The sequence below is a fragment of the Labeo rohita genome, chromosome 13, assembly GCF_022985175.1.
Source record: "Labeo rohita strain BAU-BD-2019 chromosome 13, IGBB_LRoh.1.0, whole genome shotgun sequence".
NCBI classification, from domain to species: Eukaryota; Metazoa; Chordata; class Actinopteri; order Cypriniformes; family Cyprinidae; genus Labeo; species Labeo rohita.
In genome coordinates this window covers 7,377,344-7,400,346 of record NC_066881.1, presented here as the reverse complement: position 1 = coordinate 7,400,346, position 23,003 = coordinate 7,377,344, and the positions used below count along the sequence as shown (strand labels likewise).

The window sequence follows — 23,003 nt, the reverse complement described above, 5'->3', positions numbered from 1 at the left end:
GAATGATGTAAACACCATGATGTAAGAACATGGTAGTCATTTAGTACCATGTATTACTATCTAAAACATTACTGTGGTATCACCGCTGCATTTTTGTAAGGGTACATACAGGTGATGCCCCACAATATTGCAAAAAATGTATATGAGATTGTTCGAAAATCCAGGTGTGAAACCTTTAACACATATACGAGTTGATGATTAAATATGAAAATAGAACAGCCAGAAGGAGATTTCATTCAGATATTTTATTACATTTCCTCTCGGATCTGTGGAGCAAGAGAGAAAGAGAGAAAAAGAAACATTAGAGTGAGAAACATTAGCTGAGGTCAGGCACTCTCTTTTATCATACCTGTCTTTCTGACCTCTGATCACCTGCAGACCTCCAGGCAGGTGATGGTGGGTTGAGTGGAAGTCTGACCCCCCTAAATGCAAGAAAATAGAGCAGACAGGAAATTACACCTCATGCACTCATTTCAGTACATTTGTAACCTCTCTGGCACAGATGACACAGTTACTTGCACGTATTTCAAAGAAAGGAAAAACAGACAAGATCAGCAGAAAATATGCAAGTGTTTCGTGAGGTTCACGCAATTGGCCCAATGGAGGTATCCAATGGTGGGTGAAGGTTTCTTGCGTGTTGGGTCTTTCCAGTGCGCAAAGTTATTTAATTGAAGTTAAATTCAATCTGACTCCATTTTATTTATGACCTCGAATTGAGGTTGTGATATGAATTGGTTGTTTCTCCATTTGTAATTGTTATTATTCTAACATTTGCTTCTTCTATTTAACTCTTTACTTTATATTTACTCTCTCATTAGGAATCTATGTCGCTCAGGGTGCCTCACGTCGGCCGATTTACATGGGACCCACGATCACAAACCCTCCAGTCTGATCATTAGTCAGAGATTATGGCTAACTATTTAATAGACCGCCTCACGCTTGTCATGTTTTAAATAGTGGTTCTGTTTAGCTATCTAGCTCCCTATAGTTAGTCTAACTATATAACAACTTAAATAAAGCTAAGACAATAACCAGAGGTTATGGCTAGTACTATGAAATATGCCCGAACCATGCTAGTACTCCAATAGTATTTTGTCTAGCTCCTCATAGTTAATGGAACTGCATAACAACTTAACTAAAGTCAAGCAGTTGGTCAGAAATGTAGAATCTCACCTGATGTGCCCCATGCTCCATCTAACCTGAGATCTAATATATACTTCACCCTGGACGCAAATTTGTGGTAACATACGCCTTCACCTAATCTACTTGAGAAAATAATTTCAGAATAAGTCAGAATAAAATCAATTTATACAATTTATTAGCAGTCAGGTAAATATGTATTATGCCAATTATATGGCCAATTCAAAGATATCAAATCGTCCTTCCTTTTCTCACATCTTCTCTCAGTGAGATGTGGAAACAAATGTCTGTATCTTAATACACTGTGTGTGTAATGTCTGTCTCAGAAGATCAAAGTGTCTGAGGTTCTGTAAACCTTACAGTTTTCCTCCCTTTGACCCCGGTGGTCAAATCCAGATGAGTCCCACAGGGGTCACTTTTCAGACACTTGTTGTGGTCCTTGTGATGTAACATTTGCAGTTTTAGGGGCCTTTAGAAAGGCCTTTGTGTACACCAGTTTCAGCAGGTGGACTGACAAGTTCAGCATTTAATTTGTTTGGTTGAGGACAACTCGTGTGCATATTTCATTGAATCAATCCAGGCCTTTTTTGTGACTTGTTTAGTTTGACGTGTCATTCCATCGTGGAGAAACTTCTGTCTCTAGTGACACCTTTCCAAGGACTTTCTTGCCTCTTTTGACGAATCTTGTCACCTCCAATTGTGTCCGATTTTAACAGGTGAAGGGTTCTCAGTAGATACACACTGCTTTGTGTGAGACACCTAAACAGCACCTTAACGGCTCGCTTATTGAACAATGATGAGCTTGATGTCATTTAAAGATGGGAAGAAAGTTGTGAGATATGATACAAGAACAGATAACAAAGCAAGGAATCAGGTAGATTAATGTAAGCAAGTGTGAATGGTACATTGGGTCTCAAGTGTCTTTTAAGGTCTTATATGTCATAAAGTGGTCCCATTTAAAACTGCCAATTCTTCATTACCACTGTGGTGAAGTAGCAAAAGGTCAGTGTAAATCACATATTTATAAAAATGGTATGCATCATTAAACCATATTCAATCAACAGGAATAATAATAATTAATATTCAATCCCAATTACAAAGGTATAAATCTATATATAATTCTCCAATGCAAGTGCCCTAAGATTTCAAGGTTGTGATCTAAAGCGTGCTTAGGTTCATACAAGAATGGAGATCCTGGATCCTTTGTAATAGTGTGTGTGTGTGTTTGTGTGTCATGCAAGGTATGTCACAGTCGATGGTACAGTCAAATAGAAAATTTTGTAGTTGATCAACAGAAGTGCCCGCACTTCATATTTAATCATTTTGATAAAGTTTCTGTTATTAGGGATCTGCTGGGAAACCAGTGGGCCCCCTGATTTGCCAAAACATCCCAATAACATGCCTCTGTGTTCAGGATTTTACATCATTGATTTGTGATGATAGCCTTGCATATGTAAATTATGTGCTTCCCATGAGTTGGCAGATGGTTGCAAATAGCAATTATTATGTTTCTTTGGATTGTCATCATGGGATTAACTCTGTCCTGTGTGTGTGAAGCTGTGTGGTTCTGTTAGTGTGAAGATGTACAATGGATCTTTAGTGGAGTACCACGTTTGGGATCTAAGCCATCATTGTCTTCTGTGATGTGTAGTGTTCAGACTGAACTGTCGAGATCAAGTGATGATGTGATCGTGGAGGTGTGTGCTCTGTGCTCATGTCTGGGAGATGGATAGAGTCTAATCTATAACAATCCGTGTTGCAAAAATGTAGTTCCGGTGCTAATCCGGGATGCTATGTAGATATTTGTATAGTAATGTACTATTGCGAAGTGTGAATGGCCCCTTCAAGTGTCTTCGCAACCATCTCCCGCATTTCAGGTTATATTCTAACCATTCCGCTGTCCTGGCTTGATGCAGATGGGATTAGGCGCCTTCCTCCTATCTGATCTCCAAGGAATTGCAGTGGTCAACCTGAGGCGGAAATAAATACAGAGAGAACCACAGTTAATATTGGACTTCTCCTCAGTTTCACGTTCAGACATGTGGAATTATTTTAACTGTATCATCATTATCATGTATTGTACTTTTGTTCTGAGTCTTATTGGTTAGATCTGAATTACTGCTGCTGTTTCAGTGCAGTCTGGGTGTGTAACACCTGATGCTGCTCTTGCAGTTGAACCTTCACAGTCTGCTGTGTCATGAGCATTAGAAAACTTTCTAGATTAATTGGAGTTTTGTCACTGATATCATCATGATCTGCAATGGACCAGTGTCCATGGCTTTAGTTGCAGTTGCTCTTATTACAGCCAGATCTGTGGGCAGAAACTTTTTCATCTGTTTTGGTGTTGTCAGTTTAACAATCGTTGTTCACACATTCAGATCTTTGTGGAACATGAAGATGTGGTATTTCGGTCTGAAATGTAGTGTTTTACACCTCCCTTTCATTATTTCTCTAGTAAATTGTAGAAGACCAAATGGCCTCATGTGACTGCATTCAGCTGTGGCTATGTGTCAGTGTACAAAGGATAGGAAGTTTACCAATTGTGAGGTAAATGTGGTCCTGTTGCAGTAATAGGCAGCCATCATGAGAATGTGAGTATGAGGTGTGATCTGGCTCAAAATATTTTAACACCAATGTTTTTGTAAAGACGCATGATAAGGTGCAGAGTTCAGAGGTATTGAATGCTGCAGTGAGGAGAAACCTGTTCATTGTTATAACAATTGTGAATCACACTGTGGCCACATGGCAATTCTACGTTCCTGTACGTGGATCACATGGAAAATAGCAGAGTGTGCCACTCAGGAGGCAAACAAATTCATTATAAACCCACATACAACTTGAAATTGCTACACAATTCCAGTATTCCAGTTATTCCAATTTTACACAAGACACATGGTCTAGTATGCATGTAGCATCTACAAGCTTAAACCTAAGTGTATACACACTTACAGTAAGGCAGTCATGTGTTTTTTTAAGAATAAACCCTACTAGTCTATGTGTACACATAGTAGCACAAACAACTATAATATGTGGTCTGTGTGGACACTGTTTTTAGCACAATTACAAATTTAAAAAATACAAACTGGATAATTGAAATTTGAATGTTTCGATGTTAATGCCACACTATAGAAATGAAAACACACCTCCCTTTTGGCACAGAGTAGCAGACCAATGAAATTTATTTCTAAGGGTTAGTCTATCACCTTTCTCCATGTAATGCCATGCTTGGCGATTATAATATAATGTACAGTATAATGTGATTTATAATATAATTATATTATCTCTGGAGAGCCTTTGGGATAACATAGCTGTCAATGTGTTTGTTTTGGAGAAGGCTTTCTTGTGATTTGACTCTGTAGTCACATCGGTACAGGCGTGTACATTGCATGTACAATAACAGGTCAGGCTTAGATCCAATGACTGCAAAGACATTTGGAGTACATCGTCAAATCATTACTCATATGATAGATTTTCCATCTGCAATAATATCCAAGTTGTCACAAATTGTATTTTCATGTCGATTTATTTAAATATGAAAAGATGTTGAGTGGCTGGGCAAGCTCAGGGTTGATGCAATGCACAATCACTGTTTGGGTTTGTCATTTGCAGACATATAAGGTCTGATATGTTTAAGTGTGTGGTACTATTTGGCCAACATCAATATTTACAACTTCAGAGCTCTACAGCACAAACATGCCTTCTTTGGTGGCATTCTGGAACCTTCTTATCTCATACATAGCTTTTCACTTTTTTCGTCCCTGATTTCTTTCTTTCTGTCTGCTCTGTTCTAACTTGTCTGATCATGATTTTTATTTGGATTATTTCTTTGTTGTCTTGTTTATTTGTTTTTTACTGCTTTGTAGCAGTGGTCCTCAAGAGCTGAGGTATAATTTTGGCCTAAATTAAGTTTTCCGTAAAGAACTTTTATCGGTGTTATGATTACATAACTCTGTTTTGCCCAACTTCTTTTCATATATAAATGCATCAACTTAAATTGCCTTCCTTTTGTCCAATCACAAGTCTTCCAATTTTATTAATTTGGAATATGTATTCTGTTTGTTCATTTTCATTAAAATGTTGCTCATATTTGTGGTAACATACACCTTCACTTAATCTACTTGAGAAAAAAATGTCAGCGTAAGTCAGAGCAAAATCAAATGTAACAATTTATTAGCAGTCAGGTAAATATGTATTATGCCAATTATACAGCCAATTCAAAGATATCAAATCAATACAAGAAATCTCCAAGATTAATCTAGGAGTAAGATGCATACCTGACTTGAGAAAAATACATAGTACAAAGTGTGTCAACACACTTCGTACCATGGGCTCATTCTGGCTACAGAAAGCACCCTGATCTTCTTGCTACACTTCTTTAAGTACCTTCAGACCCAGACAGACATCCCTAAAATGAACACTAGTGGCAGCAAAACACCAACAACCAACAAATTATGATTGCAAATCATGACTATCGATTAATAAAAACATTTGGTTCCTTGCACAATACTATGTTATGACCTTAAAGGACAATTTCACATCCAGAACAAAAAAATACTGATTTAATTGTAAAGAAATAATTTTTTTTTTTTTGAGGAGAACATTTGCGATTTTTTTCTTTATAGTGGACTTCTATGGTGCCCTGAGTTTACACTTCCAAAATGCAGTTTAAATGCAGCTTCAAACGATCTCAAATGTGGTTGTAAACAATCCCAGCTGAGGAAGAAGGGTCATATCTAGTAAAACGATCGGTTATTTTCATTACAAAAGTACAATTTAAATACTTTTTATTCAAACACTCATCTTGTCTTGCTCTGCCTGAAATCTTTGTATTCTGGCTCAAGACAGTTAGGGTATGTTGAAAAACTCCAATCGTACTTCCTCCCTCAACTTCAAAAATCATTTCAAAATCATCCTACATCACTGCAGAATTACCGACCCAGTCTTTGCAAAGTGAACATGCAAAGAAGATCAAACGCCTATCAACAAAAAATGTAAAACGGTGATATAGGACGATTTTGAAGTTGAGGGAGAACATGGGATTGGAGTTTTTCGACATACCCTAACTGTCCTGAACAAGAAAAAAATAAACAAGTTCAGGCAGAGTAAGACAAGACGAGCGTTTGACATTAAAAAGTATATAAATTGTATTATTTTTTAAAGAAAATAACCGATCATTCCGCTAGATAAGACCCTTCTTTCTCGGCTGGGATTGTTTGAAGCTGCATTTAAACTGCATTTTGAAAGTTCAAACTCGGGGCACCATAGAAGTCCACTATATGGAGAAAAATGCTGAAATGTTTTCCTCAGACAACATAATTTATTTACGACTGAAGAAAGAAAGACATGAACATCTTGGATGACAAGGGAGTAAGTACATTATCTGTAGATTTTTGTTCTGGAAGTCAACTCCTTTAATAAAACTTTATCTATAGTGGATGACTTGTAAACCAATACATTTTGACAGGTGCATCACATAATCAGCATTATATGTAACAATTGTTTAACAATCGTTGTTCACACATTCAGATCTTTGTGGAACATGAAGATGTGGTATTTCGGTCTGAAATGTAGTGTTTTACACCTCCCTTTCATTATTTCTCTAGTAAATTGTAGAAGACCAAATGGCCTCATGTGACTGCATTCAGCTGTGGCTATGTGTCAGTGTACAAAGGATAGGAAGTTTACCAATTGTGAGGTAAATGTGGTCCTGTTGCAGTAATAGGCAGCCATCATGAGAATGTGAGTATGAGGTGTGATCTGGCTCAAAATATTTTAACACCAATGTTTTTGTAAAGAAGCATGATAAGGTGCAAAGTTCAGAGGTATTGAATGCTGCAGTGAGGAGAAACCTGTTCATTGTTATAACAATTGTGAATCACACTGTGGCCACATGGCAATTCTACGTTCCTGTACGTGGATCACTGCAGCTACATGGAAAATAGCAGAGTGTGCCACTCAGGAGGCAAACAAATTCATTATAGACCCACATACAACTTGAAATTGCTACACAATTCCAGTATTCCAGTTATTCCAATTTTACACAAGACACATGGTCTAGTATGCATGTAGCATCTACAACCTTAAGCCTAAGTGTTTACACACTTACAGTAAGGCAGTCATGTGTTTTTTTAAGAATAAACCCTACTAGTCTATGTGTACACATAGTAGCACAAACAACTATAATATGTGGTCTGTGTGCACACAGTTTTTAGCACAATTACAAATTTAAAAAAAATGCAAACTGGATCATTGAAATTTGAATGTTTCGATGTTAATGTTAACCATTCTTTCTGATCAGTTTCAAATTTCAGTTGGCGCTACTCACCGAACGATGAATTGGTTAGCTATCACTTGTGCCACACTATTGAAATGAAAACACACCTCCTCCCTTTTGGCACCTAGTAGTGGACCAATGAAATTTATTTTTAAGGGTTAGTCTATCACCTTTCTCCACGTAATGCCATGCTTGGCGATTATAATATAATGTACAGTATAATGTGAATTATAATATAATTATATTATCTCTAGAGAGCCTTTGGGATAACATAGCTGTCAATGTGTTTGTTTTGGAGAAGGCTTTCTTGTGATTTGACTCTGTAGTCACATCAGTACAGGCATGTACATTGCATGTACAACAACAGGTCAGGCTTAGAGCCAATGAGAGACTCTGCAGTTGTTAACATCCAATGACTGCAAGCACATTTGGAGTACATCATCAAATCACTACTCATATGATAGATTTTTCATCTGCAATAATGTCCAAGTGGTCACAAATTGTATTTTTATGTCGATTATTTAAATATGAAAAGATGTTGAGTGGCTGGGCAAGCTCAGGGCTGATCAAATCAAATCAAATCACCTTTATTTATATACCGCCTTTAACAATACAGAATTGTGACAAGGCGGTTGTACAGTATTAAATAGGAAATAGTACATCAATGTAGAAATGTTCGCAGAAAGGAAGGAAGAGGGCAGGTCGGCTTAGGGAGACTCGTGTGCTTTATTCAAAACTCAAATAAACAAAAAGTCACGCTCACTGCGTGTTCCACCAATCCACAATTCCAAAATAACTAAACAGTCTCTTTGGGCTTCTTCCAGCTCTTCACTGTGGCAACGCACACAAGTCTCTGTCCAGTGTCTCTCTCCTTCCCTGTTCTACCATCACCCTTTTATCCGGTCTCTCCAAGCCAATTACTGCAATCAAACACAGGTGTTACAAATTTGCACTTGACCTACTTACTCACCGCTCGTCTCCCAACCTTCTCTCCAGCTGCCGGTTCCGTAGAACCACGCCCCCGCTGCCACATACCCCCACCGCCTGACTCAGGCCGGGGATCCTTCCGGACTGCAGCGCCCCCCCCTTCCATTTCTGGAGAGAAGGTCAGCTACTGCCATCTGTGCCCCCGGCCTGTGGATCACCTTGAATTTAAAGGGCTGTAATGCCAGATACCAACGGGTGATCCGCGCATTGGTATCTTTCATACGGTGGAGCCACTGCAGGGGCGCGTGGTCCGAACAGAGAGTGAATTCCCGTCCCAGGAGATAATAGCGGAGGGTGAGGACTGCCCATCGGATTGCCAAGCACTCCTTTAAAATGGTGCTGTACATAGTCTCTCTCTTAGAGAGCTTACGACTGATGTACAGCACCGGCCGCTCCTCACACGATCTGGGGCTTCCTTTTTAGTGAGGTCAGTCAGTGGGCTGGTGAGGTCCGAATAATTAGGTACAAACCTTCTATAATATCCCGCCAACCCCAAGAACTGCCTCACCTCCTTTTTGGTCTTGGGTCTCGGACAGGTCGCAACTGCTGCCGTCTTACTAATTTGGGGACGCACCTGTCCATGACCCAAGTGGAAGCCCAGATACCTGACCTCCACCCGCCCAATCGCACACTTCTTCGGGTTGGCCGTCAGCCCAGCCCCTCTCAGCGCTCGCAGGACAGCCCGCAAATGCACCATATGACGCTGCCAATCCTGACTGTAGATGATGATATCATCCAGATAGGCAGCGGCATAGGCGGCATGCGGCCGGAGGATTCTGTCCATGAGTCGCTGAAAAGTGGCCGGTGCCCCGAACAAGCCGAAGGGAAGCATAACAAATTGGCCAAGCTGGCCAATTGGTTCCCAAAATCAGCGGATGCCTGAGGTGCGGGTTAACTGCAGCCTCCACATTATGCTTTTGTCCCCGAAATTGGATGGCTAAAAACATTACAGGATACCCCACCACATCCCCGTGCACACACCGCACCTGAACCACGCGGCTTTTATCCAATGCCTCAGGCTGAATTAGGCTTTGATGGATTGAGGTTTGGTTACATCCTGAATCCACCAGAGCCCAATAAGTACCCCCCTTAATACTCACAGGTATTTGGTACAGGCCAGCTTGATCGGGGGCAGCCTGCGGGGCATCCGGAACCCGGACCAGTGTCCCCACCTCCATCACCGGACACCGATCAATAAAGTGTCCTGGGTCCCCGCAACGCCAACAAGCCGGCCCAGACTTCCCCGCCGCCCTAGTGGTGGGAAGTAGGTCAAGAGATTGGCGCGGAGAGAGCGGAGGAACAGGAACAGGAACAGGCGCGGCACTCGAACTGGTAGGCCCCGTACCCCTGGACAGGGGCCTCAGTCCAGCAGACTCTGGTGCCGGACCACCCCTCCACCGGGGCTGCGGTCTAGGAGGGAGATTCACCCGGGACCTAGGGAAAGGGACAGGTTTGGAGGTAGAGGAAGGGAGGAGAGAGAGAGAGACAGAAGGCAGAGTTTCGCCAACCCCGTGGCACGCCACGATCTGGTCCTCCGCCAGTTGAATGGCCAGGTCCAGCGACGTCGGCCGATGACACTGGACCCACTGCGCAGTCTTCTTCGGCAGCCGCGCAATGAACTGCTCCAACACCACACGATCGATGATCTGGTCGACGTCGCTTCCCCCGGCCAACAGCCATCTGCGGCACGCGTCCCGGAGCTGCTGGGCCATCACGAAGGGCCTGCCGTTTTCCCCCAGCTCCAGCGATCTGAACCGCTGACGTTGCTGCTCGGGGTTCAGGCCGACCCGCTGCAGGATGGCCCGTTTTAGGTCGTCGTAGACCAGGAGGTTCTGAACTGGCAGTTGTTGTGCAGCCATCTGTGCTTCCCCGGAAAGCAGAGGGATGAGGCGCACTGGCCAGTTCGTCTGGGGCCACCCACATGCCTCCGCAGTCCTCTCGAAGAGGTCGATGAAAGCCTCTGGATCATCCTGCGGACCCATCTTGTTCAAAGGCATGTGGGCTGGCAGGGCCGGGGCAGATGTCACTCCCCCAGCCCGAACCTCCCGGTCCATCCAGCTCCGGAACAGCTCGCGGTCCTCCTGCTGCGTCTGGACGAGGGCTTGGAACCGACGTTCCTGATCCTCCCTCATGTCCAGCAGCGCCTGATGGTGTTCCTAGTGGAGTCCCGCGAGCGAATGGATGACCTCCGCAAAGGGCGAACTTGACGGCGATGACATGACGGCGGCGGCGTTCCCACTTCCTTCCCGGGTTTCGGCACCAGTGTAGAAATGTTCGCAGAAAGGAAGGAAGACGGCAGGTCGGCTTAGGGAGACTTGTGTGCTTTATTCAAAACTCAAATAAACAAAAAGTCACGCTCACTGCGTGTTCCACCAATCCACAATTCCAAAATAACTAAACAGTCTCTTTGGGCTTCTTCCAGCTCTTCACTCTGGCAACGCACACAAGTCTCTGTCCAGTGTCTCTCTCCTTCCCTGTTCTACCATCACCCTTTTATCCGGTCTCTCCAAGCCAATTACTGCAATCAAACACAGGTGTTACAAATTTGCACTTGACCTACTTACTCACCGCTCGTCTCCCAACCTTCTCTCCAGCTGCCGGTTCTGTAGAACCACGCCCCCGTTGCCACAATCAACAATGCAAAAGGCAACAATAAACACTCAATTTTCAGGTAAAGGTAGTTAATCAAATACAACAAAATAAAATACAATATTGTGTGAAGATAAAGTGAAGATAAAGTGTCCCCAACTAAGCAAGCCAGAGGAGACAGCGGCAAGGAACCAAAACTCCATCGGTGACAAATGGACAAAAAAAACCTTGGGAGAAACCAGGCTCAGTCGGGGGGGCCAGTTCTCCTCTGGCCAGACACAGAGGACTCGCCAGGTCCCGTGGTCCTGTGCCGATAGCCGTCTAGGTGACGAGGTCTTCACTGGGGATCCGTCTCTGGGGCTCATCTAGTCGATGTGGTCTCCGATGACATTCAGTGCTGTAGAGGTCGTCTCTAGGTGCTGATCCACCGTCTGGGCTGGGTACGGACTGGATCCGGGGGACTGCAATGACCATCTGATCTGGATACGGACTGGATCTGGTGGTTAAGGTGACCTCGGAATAAGAAAGAAACAGACTAATATTAGCGTAGATGCCATTCTTCTGACGATGCACTGAGTACATCAGGTGTTAGGGGAAGTGTTCCCGGTTCTGGTTGACCTAATTAGTGCAGCCTAACAATCCTTTAACGGATTTGAATAATAGAAATGTGTTAATGTATTATGTGTAAGCCAGGTTAAAGAGATGGGTCTTTAATCTAGATTAAAACTGACAGAGTGTGTCTGCGTCCCAAACAGTGTTGGGTAGATTGTTCCAGAGTTTGGGTGCTAAATAAGAATGTACAATCATGCACAATCACTGTTTGGGTTTGTCATTAGCAGACATATAAGGTCTGATATGTTTAAGTGTGTGGTACTATTTGGCCAACATCAATATTTACAACTTCAGAGCTCTACAGCACAAACATGCCTTCTTTGGTGGCATTCTGGAACCTTCTTATCTCATACATAGCTTTTCACTTTTTCTTCCCTGATTTCCTTCTGTCTGCTCTGTTCTAACTTGTCTGATCATGATTTTTATTTGGATTATTTCTTGTTTATTTGTTTTTTACTGCTTTGTAGCAGTAGTCCTCAAGAGCTGAGGTATAATTTTGGCCTAAATTAAGTTTTCCGTAAAGAACTTTTATCTGTGTTATGATTACATAACTCTGTTTTGCCCAACTTCCTTTTCATATATACATGCATCAACTTAAATTGCCTTCCTTTTGTCCAATCAGTCTTCCAATTTTATTAATTTGGAATATGTATTCTGTTTGTTCATTTTCATTAAAATGTTGCTCATATTTGTGGTAACATACGCCTTCACTTAATCTACTTGAGAAAAAAATTTCAGCGTAAGTCAGAATAAAATCAAATGTAACAATTTATTAGCAGTCAGGTAAATATGTATTATGCCAATTATACAGCCAATTCAAAGATATCAAATCAATACAAGAAATCTCCAAGATTAATCTAGGAGTAAGATGCATACCTGACTTGAGAAAAATACATAGTACAAAGTGTGTCAACACACTTCGTACCATGGGCTCATTCTGGCTACAGAAAGCACCCTGATCTTCTTGCTACACTTCTTTAAGTACCTTCAGACCCAGACAGACATCCCTAAAATGAACACTAGTGGCAGCAAAACACCAACAACCAACAAATTATGATTGCAAATCATGACTATCGATTAATAAAAACATTTGGTTCCTTGCACAATACTATGTTATGACCTTAAAGGACAATTTCACATCCAGAACAAAAAATTACTGATTTAATTGTAAAGAAATATTTTTTTTTGAGGAGAACATTTGCGAATTTTTTCCATATAGTGGACTTCTATGGTGCCCTGAGTTTACACTTCCAAAATGCAGTTTAAATGCAGCTTCAAACGATCTCAAATGTGGTTGTAAACAATCCCAGCTGAGGAAGAAGGGTCGTATCCAGTAAAACGATCGGTTATTTTCATTACAAAAGTACAATTTAAATACTTTTTATTCAAACACTCGTCTTGTCTAGTTCTGCCTGAAATCTTTGTATTCTGGCTCAAGACAGTTAGGGTATATTGAAAAACACCAATCGTACTTCCTCCCTCAACTTCAAAAATCATTTCAAAATCATCCTACATCACTGCAGAATTACCGACCCAGTCTTTGCAAAGTGAACATGCAAAGAAGATCAAACGCCTATTAACAAAATAGGTAAAACGGTGATACAGGACGATTTCGAAGTTGAGGGAGAACATGGGATTGGAGTTTTTCGACATACCCTAACTGTCCTGAACAAGAAAAAAATAAACGAGTTCAGGCAGAGTAAGACAGGACGAGCGTTTGACATTAAAAAGTATATAAATTGTATTATTTTTTAAAGAAAATAACCGATCATTCCGCTAGATAAGACCCTTCTTTCTCGGCTGGGATTGTTTGAAGCTGCATTTAAACTGCATTTTGAAAGTTCAAACTCGGGGCACCACAGAAGTCCACTATATGGAGAAAAATGCTGAAATGTTTTCCTCAGACAACATAATTTATTTACGACTGAAGAAAGAAAGACATGAACATCTTGGATGACAAGGGAGTAAGTACAATATCTGTAGATTTTTGTTCTGGAAGTCAACTTCTCCTTTAATAAAACTTTATCTATAGTGGATGACTTGTAAACCAATACATTTTGACAGTTGCATCACATAATCAGCATTATATGTAGGGCTTTTTTGACATAGCAAACTTGCTTGTAAGCTCACCTGGTAGAGCACTGAACTTGCTATGTAAAGCGCTCAGGCTCTTAAGATAAAAACTGAAGATTTTGTCTCTGTTTTGTCTAGCATGACATCTTGCCACATCCAGTATCTGTGATGAAGATCAAGCGAGTATATATATGTATTTTACACATTCCTGCATACAGTGCTGCTGAAAGTTGACAAAGAAAACCCAATCAAACAAATAAGAAAAGAAAAAAAAAAAAAAAAAATTTTTTTGTAACCGCTGATCAGTCCTGCACAACAGCTTGTAGGAATTTTAGTCCATTCTTCAGTACAGAAACACTTAAACCCTGTGATATTGGTGGGTTTCCTCTTATGAACTGCTTGCTTCAGGTCCTTCCACAACATTTTAATTGGATTAAGGTCCAGACTTTGACACAGGCATTCCAAATCATTAACTTTATTCTTCTTTAACCATTTTTTGGTATAATGACTTGTGTGCTTGTGGTTGTTCTCTTGCTGCATGACCCACTTTCTTCTAAGATTCAGTTCTCGGACAGATGTCTTGACATTTTTCTTTAGAATTTACTGGTATCATTCAGATTCATTGTTCCATTAAGGGTGGCAAGCCATTCTGGCCAAGATGCAGCAAAGCAGGCCCAAACCATGATACTACCACCACCATGTTTCACAGATAGAAAAAGGTGTAATGAAGTGTTTTTCTTTTTCCAAACATAACACTTCTCATTTAAACCCAGGAAGTGTTTTTTTGGTCTCATCAGTCTACAAAACATTTATCCAATAGCCCTCTGACTTGTCCACATGATCTTTAGCAAACTGCAGACTGACAGCAGTGTTTGTTTATTTATTTATTTATTTATTTGGAGAGTTGTGGCTTTCTCCTTGCAACTCTGCCATTCATACCATGGTCGTTCAGTGTTCTCCTGATGATGGACTCATAAACATTAATATTAACCAATGTGAGAAAGGCCCTGAGTTACCTTGAGGTCATTTTTGCAGATTATTGCTTTGGAGTGATCTTTGCTGGTCGACCACTCCTAGGGAGGGTAATAGTGGTCTTGAATTTTGTAACCTTTTCTAGCTGTATAAGCAACAACAACTTTTTTTCTGAGGTTCTCAGAGTTCTACTTTGTTCATGCCATGATTCACTTCCACAAACATGATCAGACTCCCGTTTTTTAAAATTAAAACAGGGCATACACTGGAACCTGACAGTCATCCTATTTGATTGATAACATCTCCAATTTCACCTTAAAATTGACTGCTAATCCGAGAGATTCACATACTTTTGCAACTCACAAATATTTAACACTTGACCATGTTTTTTCAATAAATAAATGACAAACTATATATTTTCATCTCATTTATTTGATTAGGTTCTTAGCCAACTTTCAGGACTTGTGTGAAAATCTGATTAACTTTTGGTCATATTTATGCCGAAATATAGAACATTCTAAAGGGTTCACAAACTTTTAGGCTGCACTGTATTCGGTTTCTATTCACTATGTAGTAGTTTGTTATCAGAATGACTGAAAATGAGTATATTCTGACGCAGCTTCAGATAATATTGCGCACATTGACTGATGTTGCATTGACGCCTCATCTTGATTAGCGAGAAAACTACTTGATTTCAAACCACACAGCACCACCTGACCTTTTAATGTGGGATTTTTGACACAGTTTATCATCTACCGGAGAAAAGAAATGAAACCCCCTAATCTTAAGCATGCCTTAGCAACCACCGATACTACACAGGAAGGAAAAACTGGTTACTTTGCAATCCTGTATATGAGCAGCATTTACTTGAGGAAATTGCAAAATCACCCAGTTATGTCATTCTGTCAATCACCATATCAGACATTTACTTTATCTGTATTTCTCTCAGTTCCTGAGAAATACATTCTGTAAAAGTTCCTGTTTGTTTTCAAAACTTTACTCTATGAGACCGTATGAGATTGTGGTGAAAATATTAGTGGTAACCACTTTGAAGCTGAGTGCAGAATAGTGTTATTATGCTTGTGTTTGCTTCCTAGCAGCTTCTTGATATCTTTTCAATGAAAGGCACAACAACAGCTTTGATGAAGTTCACAGCTGAGAAAGCATGTGTTATTAAATGAGAAAGACTGCACTTGCTGTACCATTAAAGTTTTCAAGCAATACCAATTCCCTTCAGTGGATTTTTTTTTTGTTAAAATATTTTCTCCTATCTCAGTTTAATAAGCAGAGACAACTTTAAATAATGGCCAAATACACCTAAGAAAGTTTGGTTATGTCTGGTTTACACCTAGTAACCAGTCAGATCAGCCAAACAATGGCTAGCAACCAACCAGAAAACCCTAGCAATGCCAACAAACAACACACAACCACAATACCCCAAAAGACATCAAGAACACTCACATAATAACTTTATATTCTGAGTTCAGCTTCAAAATGGTTACCACTAATATTTCCACAACATTCTCACGTTTTTATATGAAGAGAAAAAAGAAACAGGCAGAAATACAGAAGAAAAAAAAAAAGTGTAATATAGTGGGAACCACATAAATGGTTGGTTGATTTTGTAATTTCCTCAAATAAACGCTATTCACATACAGTACTGCACTGAAAGATATTTATCTGCTGTGTATTAATGGAGGATCTCAGCCAGTCTGACAGACATCCAGACATGGACGAAAAAACACTACCTCTAACTGAACTCAGCAAATCCCTTATATATTACACCTTTTCAAGAAACAGCTAAAAACTTCATTTATTGATTTATTTGCAAGCACTTAGTTGCAATGGAGATAGCAATAGAGCTTTTCTTCCATATTGTGATGCACATTGCACATCCAAGTGAAGCAGATCATCATAAAAGAAAAAAAAAAAAAAAAAAAGGTGGGGTCTTGGTTCTATCTATAGTTGCTGCTTGGATGGAGGCAGATCAGAAAGCAAGCTCACAGTCATAAGAAAAAGCACAGAGCTTAACTGGACCAGCATGCATCACTTGAGAGAAGTCTGTCATTCCACTGGAAGATAATGTTATGACATTTTGATTAAAAATTAAGTGGTCATTAAAAAAATAAAATAAAATTTAATTAAAGGGGTCCTATTATGCTCTTTTACAAAGTCTTGATTTTGTTTTGGTGGTGTACTAGAACATGCTCAAAAAACGCATTATTTTTAACATAATTTACATTATTACAATACATTTCTCCGAGCCTGGCACAAATAGCTTGATTAGTTTCAGGTTTAATGAAGGCCCGCCTTCATAAAACAAAATGTGTTGTGATTGGTTAGCTGTCCCACTGCGCTGTAATTGGCAAACAGCTTAGACGGTTTTTCAGTACTGCCACGCCCCTTGTCAAAGAAGCAAGATCCGTGTTAGCGCAAGATAGATTATAGTGACTTACATTTACATTTTAAATATGGATATTTTTCTTACAAAAACGCAGATTCGCTATAGGAGGCCTTTAATCGACCGAAAACAGCAGTGGAGCTTTTATTTTGATGGAAAACTCCAGCTTCAGTGAAAACAGGCTTATAAAAACACGCCTCACTACAAATCTAGTGAAATGCTGTTTCATTTCACTAGATTTGCCACAAAAATAAACCATAACTGTTGGCCGTTGTATTCCCAAATGCGCTATTGTTTCATATCATCATGTGACTACGATAATACAGTTTTGCGATATCACATCCCTGATTAATCAAGATTTTTTCCTCAATAAACTGCTAATTTGCTGTTTATTAACAGTAAGTTAGGTAGTTGTTGTAATGTTTAGGCACTGGGTAGGGTTATGGGATCTAGAATATGGTCATGCAGAATAAGGCATTAATGTGCTTTATAAGTAATAATAAACAGCCAATATGCTAGTAATATAAATGCTAATAAGCAACTAGTTAATAGTGAACAGTGTTCCCTAATCTAAAATCTTTCTATGGTTTTACTATGTCTTACTTCCTTCTTTGTATGTTTCTACAAAATGTTTTAAATTTTCCTTAGGATGAACTGGTTTTTCATCTGAAAATGTAAAAGTACATAAAGTAATTAACAAAAATACCCTAGCAAGTAACTCCAAACACCCTATAAAAAGTTAAAAACCTGCTAGAACCACCTAACAAACGAACTAAGACCTTTATTCTGTTTTAAAGGAGAAGTCCATTTCCAGAACAAAAATTAACATAATGTACTCACCCCTTGTCATCAAAGATGTTTATGTCTTTCTTTCTTCAGCCATAAAGAAATTACCTTTTTTTAAGAGAAACATTTCAGGATTTTTAACTGTCTTGAGGCAGAAAACACAGAGTTCAGGGAGAGCAAGACAAGACAAGAGTTTGAGATTAAAAAGTATTTATTTATTTATTTTTTTTTTTATGAAAATAATTGATTGTTTAACTAGATAAGACCCTTCTTCCTCGGCTGGGATCAAACGCAGTTTGGAAGTTCAAAATCGGGGGACCATACCAGTCCATTATGTGGAGAAAAATCCTGAAATGTTTAACTCAAAAAACAATTTCTTTACAGCTGATTAAAAAAAAAGACATGAATATTTTGGATGGCAAGGGGGTGAGTACATTATCTGTAAATTTTTGTTCTGGAAGTGAACTTCTCCTTTAATATATCTAATAGTTTATCTGACAGTCTTTATGTAACTTTCTAGGGATCCTGAAGACCTTAATGAACTTGTTGAGGTGTGGTTGATTGAGAACCCCTGTTGTATAGTAAAACATCCAACTTAAAAAAAAAAAAAAAAAAATAATAATAATAAATAAAAAAAACGTTTCAGGCCAGGCTTTATGAAGACAACATTGGTCTTGACATTTTTCTTTATCTAGCTATCAGGCATGTGGTCAGACAACGACAAAACAGGAAGGAAGGCCACACCCCTCAAATGGGTGCAATAATTAATGATTATACACACACACAAGACCAAATTAGACACTTTTAAATTATAGTATATCAAGTGTTATTACAGTATATCAAGCGTTATTTAGCCTTAGCTGCAAACGCCAAAGCTTTCATACACATTTTCTGGTATTTCTGATTTGATCTTTGCACTTCTGCAACAATTGCATCTTTGGCATTTTTCTTGCCATCAGTTCTTGACAGAGTGACATAGCTGCTTGTTCTGCACACTTTTTCTCTGTATATCTATTCTGTCGTGTCCCGAACCCCCACATTAAAAACAAAACAAACAAAAAAAAAAAATCAATCAATCAATCAGATTTACACAAGTCATCCTACTGAGCTCAGAAAATGTTGGAAATTCGTATTTATATGGAAAAATGACATTGCCCTTGCAGTTTCATCTGGTGCCACTGGTGCTGTAGAAAATAGACACTTCAGCTTTACAACTGTCGATGTGAAACAGCACTGCTCTTCCTAAGTTGTCAAGGACACTGTTTATAAAAAAAAAAAAAAAAAGTGACTGTTCTTTTGTTTTCTGTCAGTGTTTACTGGCCTCGTCTGCAGAAACAATGCTCTCATGAATTTATCTGTAGGCATTTTTAAATTCTTCTATTATTAATGAGATTCAGAATGCAAAACACAAGGTGAAACAGCACAAGGCAGTCATGCATATCACATAGTGTAAAAAAACTGGCAGTGTGCAGTTATCATATTATTTATTTTTACACCCCGCTTTATCTGAACAACTTCACACGCATGAAAAACAAATATCAGAAACCACAAAGAAGCCAAGTCAATTAACAGCCTTGGTAGATCTGTGACAACATCTATGAATAGAGTACTTCGTTTTAACATTATGAGCTGCTAGGCTGATAAAGATAATGGCAGAGGAGTCAATTGTCTTTCCTTATAACTATTATTTATCACTTCCGATCTGCCAGTCACAACAAACATGAGCACTTTGGGTCTTTATGCTGTCTTCAGCAGCTATTAATCACTTTTTCTATTTCCATGCATCATGCCGTAATGGATTCTGTAAATTAGAACTGGCAGATGAAATAGAGGAAGCCAGCTCATACACATTTCCCAGCCAGGGCTTTGCTCTTCTTCCTCTAGTTATAAAAAATAAAAGCAACAAGCCTGAAGTGTGGATTTTAAATTGAAAGCGAAGAAGCAATCGATCAATTAGAGAGGCTCATTCGGAGTAGTCCGTGTTCAGCTCTCTTAGATCAGTAGCCAAGTGGCAGTAATTGAAAATGTCCATTTCTAAATAGCACCATTGATCAGGTGAAAGTGGGAGATAACTGCTTTGGCAGATGACTAGTGCCACAACATTTATAAAGAAACAGAGAGACTTCTGTAATGTACAAGCAAAATGGCCTGTTTAATAAGGGACAGTTCATCCAAAAAATAAACATTCTGTATTAACCCTCATGTTGTTCCAAATCCGTATTCCTTTTCTATGAAATATAAAATGAGAAAATCTTTTAAATCATTATCTTCACAAAGATCTGTTCTAAGCAACAGTTAATAGTGCATACAGCTGCCAAACTCACTATGACAGTGGTTTTCAGAGCAAATTGGCATCAGATTGAAAAATGGTACACTACCATGGTACACAAGACGTTTAATGTCTTCCAAAAGAAAAGACAATGCATTAAGAAAGCCAGGGGTAAAGTTTTTTTTTAAATTTGAAGATCAGGGTAAGTTTTAGGGGTGCACCGATCAGGATTTTTGAGGCCGATAAATGATCGCCAATCACAGAAAGCAGTATCTGCCGATCCGATCACCAATACCGATCTTGTTAAAGCTTTCTTTTTATCATGTAGAATTATTTATAGTGATACTCCAATCAGGATTTTTAGAAACTTATTCAGGGCCTGAATTTTTTTTTTTTTTTTTTTTTTTTATTTAATGGGGAAATTCACCTCTCAGTTTTCCTTTAAACCTGGCCAAAAACCCATATGTGACCCTGGACCACAAAACCAGTCTTAAGTCGCTGGGGTTTATTTGTAGCAATAGCCAAAAATACATTGTGTGGGTCAAAATTATTGATTTTTATTTCATGCCAAAAATCATTAGGAAATTAAGTAAAGATCATGTTCCATGAAGATATTTTGTAAATGTTCTACTGTAAATATATAAAAACGTAATTTTTGATTAGTAATACTCATTGTTAAGAACTTCTTTTGGACAACTTTAAAGGCAATTTTCTCAATTTTTAGATTTTTTTTGCACCCTCAGATTCCAGATATTCAAATAGTTGTATCTCAGCCAGATATTGTCCTATCCTAACAAACCATACATCAGTGGAAAGCTTATTTATTCAGCTTTCAGATGATGTTTTAATCTTGTTAAAGTTTTGAAAAATTGACCCTTATGACTGGTTTTGTGGTCCAGGGTCACATATGTGTTTACTGTGAAACAGTACACTTTACTTGTATGCATTTATGGTGTAATTATGACACTTTTGTGTCAATCCTTGTTTATATTTACCGCAAACAATGTGCTGTCACTTTAACTCAGCACAGAGTCTGTGTGAAAACGATCTCTGCACTGCTGCAGACGCACCGCTCCTGAAACGCACTACTAGACCGCAACCGTGTACAGCTTGAACGCTTTAATCCGTTAACATGAGCGTGGAAAAATACGCACTGCAAACAGAGTTATGTGAATGTGGCGTTATGTGTGTGCGCTTCGAGTGTGCATGAGTGCCCAGTCTCCTGGAGAGCGCACGAGCGTTGAATGGTTAAACACTGGTTAAAAACTTTAGTGATGATGCGACACTGATTCTATTGTGCAAGTAACAATTCCTGTGCCAGCTATGCTGCTTGCTTATAGTCAGACACAATGTGGTAATTAGACCCCATTTGCATACTTTTGAGAGAGAAAGAGAGAAAGTGCGTGGTCATTCACTCACGCTGTTTGTGAAATTATGTCTCACGTAAGGTTTTCAAATTACTTTAATGTTCAAATAACTTTAATTTTCAAGTTAATGAAGAAATATGAATTATAACTCACATTCAGCATTTACCCGCACCGAACAGAGACTGAAACAGTGCCGCTGCATGTCGTGCCAAACCTTTCAGGGCGTCATCAGCTTTAGATCGGTTTATGAGATCAGCCTTTTTAGAGACCGCCGATCAAACATTCCAAAGTGATTATCGGCACCCCTAATATAAGTTCAACTTATTTTGTCCTGTGGGAGTATCTTCCGTAGCTACTGAAGTGCAGTACTAAATTTAAAAAAAAAAAAAAAAAAAAAAAAGATATTTAGACAAAATAAGAAAAACGTACACATCTTCATTCTGTTCAAAAGTTTACACCCCTGGCTCTTAATGCATAATTTTTCCTTCTGGAGCATCAGTCAGTGTTTGAACCTTCTGTAATAGTTGCATATGAGTCTCTCAGTTGTCCTCAGTGTAAAAAGATGGATTTCAAAATCATACAGTCATTGCTGGAAAGAGTTCAAATACAAAAAAAGCTGGAAAACCAAAGCATTTGTGGAACCTGAAGGATTTTTCTGAAGGCCGGCAGTTTAACTGTCCAGGACAAACAAGGGACTCATAAACAACTACCACTAAACAAAAAAACACAGCTGTGGATCATTCAGGTAACAACACAGTAACAAGAATCAAATGTATGTAAACTGGTGGATGGTTATTTTCTCATGAACTATATGTAAATGTATTTTATGTGAAATATCTTATTCAGGTCAGTACTATATTAAATAAATAAATAAATAAATTAAAAAAAATATTCATTTTGAATGATCCTTCTTATTTTTGTAAAATAATTAACATTTTGCATATTCTGCAAGGTGTATGTAAACTTTTGATCTCAGATTTTCAGATCTTTCTATTCACTTTGGTGTTTATTACATTAAAAAAAAAATAGAAGTGTACTTTATTTGTTGCTTCATGTTGTTGCAAAAGACAACATTCACTTGTTTGTGTTAATCTGAACAGCGTTTTCTCAGCATTGGCCTTTTGTGTTTTACGGAAGTAATAATAGTATGTAGGTTTGAAACTGATGAAATTAAGCCAACATTTCTATGTTAACTATTTGTTTAGTGGTAAAATTATATCTCTAAAGATGTTTGGTAGTTTGCTATATCGCAGCCCAACCACTTAGATATATAGTCTGAAATGTTTACAGTTTGAAACTGTTTAGGCTTCACACCATAACCACTTCCGCATTTCACGCATGTACTGAAATGCTCTGTAACCTTGCTGTTAGCTTTGGTCACAGCTTTGGTACTGTGTTTAGATGGCAAAACTTTGGCAGTGGACATGGTGAATTTAATTTCCTTTTGGACAGGAAGGAGCATCTATTCAGTAGGCTAACTGCAATGAAATCCATTGCGCTGGTCTTATCTCACTGTTCAGGGCTAGCAGAAGC

General features: G+C 39.0%; 1 protein-coding gene across 1 annotated transcript; it reads right to left on the bottom strand.

The window, feature by feature from the left end:
- Positions 1-8,156: 8,156 nt before the first annotated feature.
- LOC127175535 (myeloid zinc finger 1) lies at positions 8,157-10,797 on the bottom strand. Its single transcript, XM_051126660.1, has 2 exons — positions 9,502-10,797; positions 8,157-8,334 (listed from the first exon to the last, which is right to left on the bottom strand). The coding sequence occupies exons 1-2, from the start codon at positions 10,531-10,533 to the stop codon at positions 8,332-8,334; spliced, it is 1,035 nt and encodes a 344-aa protein (XP_050982617.1). The 5' UTR covers positions 10,534-10,797; the 3' UTR covers positions 8,157-8,331.
- Between the last annotated feature and the right edge of the window lie 12,206 nt (positions 10,798-23,003).

Coding starts and splice junctions, on each gene's coding strand:
- LOC127175535 (XM_051126660.1), bottom strand. CDS start 10,533: ATGAGGGAGGATCAGGAACGTCGGTTCCAAGCCCTCGTCCAGACGCAG.